The sequence below is a fragment of the Phaethon lepturus genome, unplaced genomic scaffold (assembly GCF_000687285.1).
Source record: "Phaethon lepturus isolate BGI_N335 unplaced genomic scaffold, ASM68728v1 scaffold15483, whole genome shotgun sequence".
Taxonomy (NCBI): Eukaryota; Metazoa; Chordata; class Aves; order Phaethontiformes; family Phaethontidae; genus Phaethon; species Phaethon lepturus.
In genome coordinates this window covers 1-6976 of record NW_010528516.1, presented here as the reverse complement: position 1 = coordinate 6976, position 6976 = coordinate 1, and the positions used below count along the sequence as shown (strand labels likewise).

Below are 6976 nucleotides of genomic sequence, written 5' to 3'. Positions count from 1 at the left end.
TCCCTGCAGGAGATCTAGATTTCTTGTGCTGGCTCAAACCAAAGTGCTCCCTCAAAGCCCCTGTCTCCGCTCTCCTGCTTCCTGGAGAGCAGAAAAGATGCATTTATGTGGGGCGGGGCGTGCCAGGATCCATAGGGCCACCTGACCACTTAGTTATGTGGGGCCATGAAACCAGGGATCATCTTGTATTCAGGAGCCCCTTGGTAGACTGTATAGCCCAAGGCGTGGTGGGGACCCAGTCCAGCAGCACAACCTGCGAATGCTGATGTGTCTTGTCTTTTGAGTCTAGATTTGGATGAGTGCAACCAGTCCCCTAAGCCGTGTAACTTCATCTGCAAGAACACAGAAGGCAGCTACCAGTGCTCCTGCCCCCGCGGGTACATTCTGCAAGAAGATGGAAAGATCTGCAAAGGTATTGACCCGGGAGAAGGCAGCAGAGACCCTGCCTCATCTCTGGCAGCAGCAGGGATAGCAAGAGCTCATTAGCACGTGCCAGAACAGTCGCGTCTTTCTGTTCAGCCACAGAAGAAGGGCTAGACATGGAAAAAGGTGCCATGCTGGACCCTCATGGAGTGATGCATTAGAGTTTCATCCTTCCACAGGCACTCCAGACCTGCCTCATCAGGAAAAAAAATGAATACTCCTTGTCCTTTCCTCCAGACTGCACAGCATACCCCAAGCCTTGAACCCGCGTGTCTCCTGCAAGCGGGCTGCTCACGTCAGAGTCACTGTCAGGGCTGCTCCTGGTGCTGGCAGCTGCCAGGCTGGGCCTTTGCCCACCTCTCACAGTACTGATGTGCCAGGCTGCGAGGAGGGTGGCCTAAGAATTTGGGAAGGTCTGGGATTTGTGGATTACAGGAGAGGCAGAGATTTTTATCTCTGCATCTTCCAAATGTGTCTGTATATGATCAACAGGCAAGGTGGGGAGAGGCTCCCTGGGCTTCTTATTCTCATGTAAGAATTTTGTGTGGTGTTCCTGAGGCTGGTCCATGCCCTGGCATGTCTGGTCTGTCCTGGTCTGCCCAGGACCACTGTGTATCACCATGTCCACGCAGGTGTCACAGACTCAGACCACAAAGATAAAATATCTCAGTAAGATAAATTGAGACACATGTTCTTGTGCTTGTTGCTTTAGACTTGGATGAGTGTTCCACCAAGCAGCATAACTGCCAGTTCCTCTGTGTGAACATTATCGGAGGATTCAACTGCAAATGCCCCCCAGGCTTCACTCAGCACCACTCGTCCTGCATTGGTGAGTAGAGGCATTCACCGCTTTGCTATACAGCACCAGCAAGGTCCCCTTGGTTTAGCTTTAAGCCCGGGAGAGTCTTTCCAGCCCCCCAGCTCTGGCTCTAGAGCTCTAGAGCTCTAGAGCACTGCCCCTCTCCTGGGCCTGGGGTTGTGCATCTGACTTGTGTGTCTGCTCCTCAGACTGGGCTAAGCTCCACGATGCAAAGCTGCGCACAGCCGCATCGTTGGGGATGGACTTACAAGTGGCCGCCGGTGTTTTTTGCAGACAATAATGAGTGCACAGCTCAGCCCTCTCTGTGTGGAGCCAAAGGACAGTGTCTGAACACGCCAGGCAGCTACAACTGCGAGTGCCAGAAAGGATTCTCCCTGGACAGCTCTGGTGTCAACTGCGAAGGTGGGTCTGTGTCTCTGGGGCTTTGACAGACCATGTTCCATGCGGAAGAGTTCCTAGTTCACTCACAGTCTCTAAGGCAGCTCAGTCCAGCCAAGAAGGGACTGTGGGGCACCAGAAACCCCCACGGGAAGCCCGGGTGCAAAGGAGAGGTCAGTGCCTGACCTGCCTGGAGAAACACTGGCTTCTGGACAAGCAGATGAAGGTCTCAGTGCTGCAACCGTAGCAGCCAAGGCTGGGAAAGGAATGGTCCTGTATCTCATCAGGGGAGATCTCGTGCCAGCCAAAACCCACCATGCTAAAGAAAAGCCTATGTTCAGCACGGGCAGCCTGGAGCAGAACAGATCTGGTAACTGCCCAGGCCAGACCTTAAATCAAAAAATATTGAAACAGGGGCTGCAAGGGGATGTATGCGGGCCTTGGGGCTGAGGGTGTTATTCAATTCCAAGCTGCAGAGACATAATTAGGCAGAAGAACCACCCACCCAGATGAGCACCCTCAAGGATGCTGGCTGCCAGGCATGTACCATGGTCCCTGTGCATCCAGCGCTGCCCATAAGACAGGAAGAAGTTGTCTCACCACCATCTGTGTTACATTGCTGCAGATGTGGATGAGTGTGATGGAAACCATCGGTGCCAGCATGGCTGCCAGAACGTGCTCGGAGGCTACCGCTGCGGCTGTCCACAGGGCTACGTGCAGCACTACCAGTGGAATCAGTGTGTGGGTGAGTGTGGGATGGGGGCTCTTGTGTCCTGTAGCTGTGGGGTCGGGGGTAGAGGGCAGCTAAGCCACCCCTGGCCATCTCTGATCCTGGGTTCTGGATTCATCTCTGCTAACCCAACGCTGATCTTCCTGCCCTGCCCAGGGACAGACCGTGCCTGTGCCCAGAGACGGTGCCCCTGCCCTGACCTGCACTGCCCCAGGTTCTCTCTGCAACAGGGAAGGTCAGGAAGCTGCTCTGCAGAGTGATGAGCTCCCAGTGCTCCTGACGCCAACAGCTCCCTGCGTTGTAGGAGGATAAAAAAAAAATCAAGGCATTCCCTCAGGGATCTGGATGGCATGAGGTCTCACAGGCAGCCAGGAGAAGGGAACCTGCTGCCCGCTCAGCGATGGCCATGGGCAGATTTTCTTGGCCACGCGGGGTGAGGAGCTCCCTTCCGCAAAGTTTCTAACTAGTTCTGCTGTCTTTGGGTGCAGATGAAAACGAGTGCTCCAGCCCTACTGCCTGCGGCTCTGCCTCCTGCTACAACACTCTGGGAAGTTTCAAGTGTGTCTGCCCATCTGGCTTTGATTTTGACCAAGCCTTTGGTGGGTGCCAGGATGTGGATGAATGCTCAGCAGGCGGCAGCCCCTGCAGTTACGGCTGCTCCAACACAGACGGAGGCTACCTCTGCGGCTGTCCTGGTGGCTACTTCCGAGCAGGACAAGGGTAAGAGAGCAGCCAGCAGGTAGTCCCCACAGGCACCCGTATGTTCCTGGGGGATACTGCAGGCTGCCAAGTGCATGGTGCCCCTAGACATGCTCCATCTGCTCTCTGCCACCAATACAATTTGAAGGAGCCCTAGGAGCCAGTAAGTTCCCATTCCCACATGAGTCTTCAGCTTCTCCATGCCAGACTGTGCCTCACCTATCACAAGATCCTCATGCTAATGTGCATCTCCTCTTCCATTTCACTAATCCAGTGGTTAGGACGGCTACTAACGCTGTAGCAGGTGCTCTGCAGATCCGTCTAGTCCAGGGTGCAGACAGATTAAACCTACTGGCCACTTCTGAGGAAGATGTGGCCTGATCTCTCTCAGGCATGTCCTGTGTACAAGCCGTTCTGTACAAGCCATGTCCTATACCCAAGCATGATCCTCCATGTGTTTCTGGGTGCCACATGGAGAACCTGTGAGGGCACTGGTAAGACTTCCTTCTTGAAGCGTGAATCTGAGAAGGGTCTCTTTGCTCTTCTGCCACCAGACACTGTATTTCTGGCTTGGGCTTTGGGAAAGGTTCCTACCTTCCTGCCCCCCAAGAAGAGGATGAAGACAACCTGCTCTCCCCTGAAACCTGCTATGAGTGCAAGATAAATGGCTACCCCAAGAGGGGTCGGCAGCGACGCAGTGTCAATGGCACTGAGAAGCACCAGGTAAGAAATCTGTGGCATCCTGGATGGGGTGGAGCAAGGCAAGAGCCGGGTCCCTTGGGGGATAGCTGCCTGCAGTGGATCCCATGCAGTGTGCCCATTCCTGGGGCTGCCTCAGTCCAGACAGAGCGAGCAGCTCACCTGCCCAGGCTGGGTGCTTGTGTGGTTGTGGGTGCCGCTGAGTCCAGAAGTCCTGGAGAAATGGAAAGTCTTTTGCAATACATTACAGGAGGTCAGGACAATCTTAAGTGACACACACTTGTGTGGTTTGGCCACAAATGTCTGGAGATACATGCAACCAAGAAATAAACACATGTTTCCTTAGGGCCATAGAGGACTGTCAGCTCTTACTGTCTGACTCCAGACTGGACCTGTCACTGTAAATACAAGTTCTTCCTTGGAGGGAACTTCTGGCCTCTGTCCAAGGCTCCCCCAAGAAGCTCACAGGCCTGGGCAGGACAGATTGGACTGGGAGGTCATTATGGGTCCTTCAGGATTAGGAGGAAGATCTTCCCCTGAAGATGAGGGGTGTGTACTGGCTGGTTCAGCCTCAGAGACACAAACAGGGTACCAAGAAACACTTGAAGGAAAGCAAGGACCGTAAAAGTCATAGCCACTGCTCAGAGCTGCTTTGGGGTGGCCCATGGGGCAGAACTCCTCTGAAACAAGTCCTCCTTCACCTGGCCATGAGCTTTTCTTGCTATCTGTAAGTAATGCCTGGTTCCTTTCAAAGGATCACACTGTGAACTTGGCCAGCATGGATGTGGATGCTCCTCTGTCCATGATGCTGAACCTCTCTGACCTGGCTCACAAGGAGCACATCCTGGAGCTCCTGCCAGCTGTGGAGCCCCTGGAGAACCGTGTGCGGTACCTAATCTCCCACGGGAATGAGGATGGCTACTTCCGCATCCACCAAAAAGAGGGGCTCAGCTACCTGCACCTCGGCCGCAAGAAAATAATGCCTGGCACCTACCTGCTGGAAATCGTGAGCGTGCCCCTGTACCGCAAGAGGGAACTGCAGAAACTAGAGGCCAAGAACCACCTCAACTACTTAGCAGGGGAGCTGGGCCAAGCACTGAGGATGAAGCTCCAGCTCCAGCTCTACTAACATCCACAAGATCCACCCACCCAACCGACAGTACAGTCCTTAGCCTTGCCATCCACACCTGGAAACAACTGCCTCTTCTCTCGCTGCACCCCCTGCCACCACCTCCCCCACTGCGCCGTACAACCGATGGGAAATGTCCCTCTGGGCTCAGCACTCACCTTGGCCGTGCAGGGAGACTCCGCTTCACGGGGTGCTTGAGTCAAAGCCAAGCCACACCGCCAAAGAGCTCGTGAAAGCTTTGCCAAAGGTTCAAACCTTGTTAGCAGGGCCTCCCTCCCTCTGCTCAACTCTTGCCCGTCTCCTTTAAGCAAGACATTGTCAGTCCGAGCTGGCAAGGGCAGTACCATGGGGAAGCTGCCTGTCCTTCATGGGCACAGGCCCTACACCACCCCACAGCCCAGGAAAAGTGCGAGGGGTCTGGGGGCAGCTTTGGAAGGAGCTATGGCACGGTGTGGTGTAGTGCATTTCCCAACAGCTCTTGTTCCTCCTTTGCTTCCGCGTTGTCATGCTGGTGCTGCAGAAACCATCCCATACCTACACCGGCTGTGCTCTGTCTTTCTCTGTCCTCTCCATGTCCTCTCGTCCTTTTGGGCTCCTCTGCCAAACAGAAAAGGTCACCTCTGGGCGCAGGGGCAGTTCAGGTTGCTAACCTCACATCACGAAGCAGCCAGGCCCCGGGACCGCAGGCTGCTGTGGGGAACCGAGGGTTTTCACGCTGCGGTATGCTGAACGTACGCGCGCCCGCCAAAGCCTGGAGCTGGAAGGGCTTTTCCAGAGCTCCAGCAAGTCCAGGGGTTAAGGTGTCCTTCCGTAAATGAGGAGGAGCTCTGGGCAAAGGCAAATAATTGCATTGTTGAATGTGGTTGGACAAACTAAACTGGCAGGAAAAATATCGTGAGTCTGGTAGAGAGCATCTGGATGCTTCCCGTGCCAGCGGGGATGGAGGGCTCGGCAGGACGTACGTGGCGTGCTGCAGGGGCCGACTGCCTGGCCCCCGCCGCTGCGAGTGTTTGAAAATCCTGTGAAGAGTTTCCCACCAGCAGGAACAAGATGGGGATGGGGGGGGTGTCCCTGCAGCCTGGCAGGGGCAGCCAGAGCTCCACTTCGCAAGCAGTCCTTGACGCCGAGCCACCCCATCTGTGTGGCTCTGGTGCTTACGGCCAGACCCCCAAGTCGGGAGCGCTTCTGAGAACGGGGGCTGCAAGTCACCCCCCTCTGGTTGTCGCATACATCTTGGTCAGTCCAAGGCGACAGCCGAGATGGACAGTCTCTGGTTAATGCAGACAAAAGAAATGCACTAAAAAGAGTCTGGAAAAGATTAATTAAGTGAATTGAGGTCTCCCTGCTGCCTCAAGTAGCCTGTCCAGACCGTTCTGTCCGGGTGGGCTTTTCTCCCTCCCTCGAGAGTGTTCCTCACCCAGCTGCTCTCTGCAATGCCGTTTCCTAGTTTTGCATCCATCTTTTCAGTTCTGCATCAACCCTGTGCACCACCACAGGAAAGAAAGGTGCTAATTCACTCTGGTGACACACAAGACTACCTTATCCACAGACCTGAGGTGCTTTCAGAAGCTGGTGCTGGTATTGAATCGTCAGCGTTAGTGCACTGTATCCATCCACCCTTCAATATTTATGTATAACCACCAAAGTTATGATTGCTCGTTGTTGTGAGGAGTGCATATTCCTGTAGCTTTTTTTGGTACTTGCGGGGGGTTGGTTTTTTCCCGGTACGCTGCCGCCGCATGGGGTGGAGGAAGTGTATGTATACTGTATTTGGGCTAACGTCAAACTTGAAAATTCTTTTACATAATGCAGCTCCAGACTCTGGATTTTGCAAGAGTCCCAGAGCTTGTGACAGGATGGGTGGCCTGATGTTTGGGGGTTTTTTTTATTGTTTTGTTTTGTTTTGTTTTTCCAACAGGTGCTTTTTTTTTTTAAAAAAAAAAACTATTAATAATAATAAATTAGCAGAGATGGGTTTGTGTGTGTGTGTTGAGCCAAAAGTCTCCAATGAAAAAGCTCAAGGTTTCCTTCATTCCTCTCTGGTGCGGTGTTTTTTTTTTTTTTTTTTTTTTTTTTGTATTGACATTTCTTGCTGGTT

At 53.6% G+C, this 6976-nt stretch overlaps 1 protein-coding gene across 1 annotated transcript in view; it reads left to right on the top strand.

The window, feature by feature from the left end:
* The window catches only part of LOC104618174 (fibrillin-2-like), a 42402-nt gene extending 37524 nt beyond the window's left edge, over nt 1–4878 (top strand). The window contains exons 50-56 of the mRNA XM_010283700.1: nt 290–412; nt 1136–1252; nt 1517–1645; nt 2247–2366; nt 2840–3071; nt 3605–3773; nt 4504–4878. Of these exons, the coding sequence (XP_010282002.1) occupies nt 290–412; nt 1136–1252; nt 1517–1645; nt 2247–2366; nt 2840–3071; nt 3605–3773; nt 4504–4878 (1265 nt within the window). The remainder of the gene's footprint in view (nt 1–289; nt 413–1135; nt 1253–1516; nt 1646–2246; nt 2367–2839; nt 3072–3604; nt 3774–4503) is intronic.
* Nucleotides 4879–6976: the final 2098 nt, after the last annotated feature.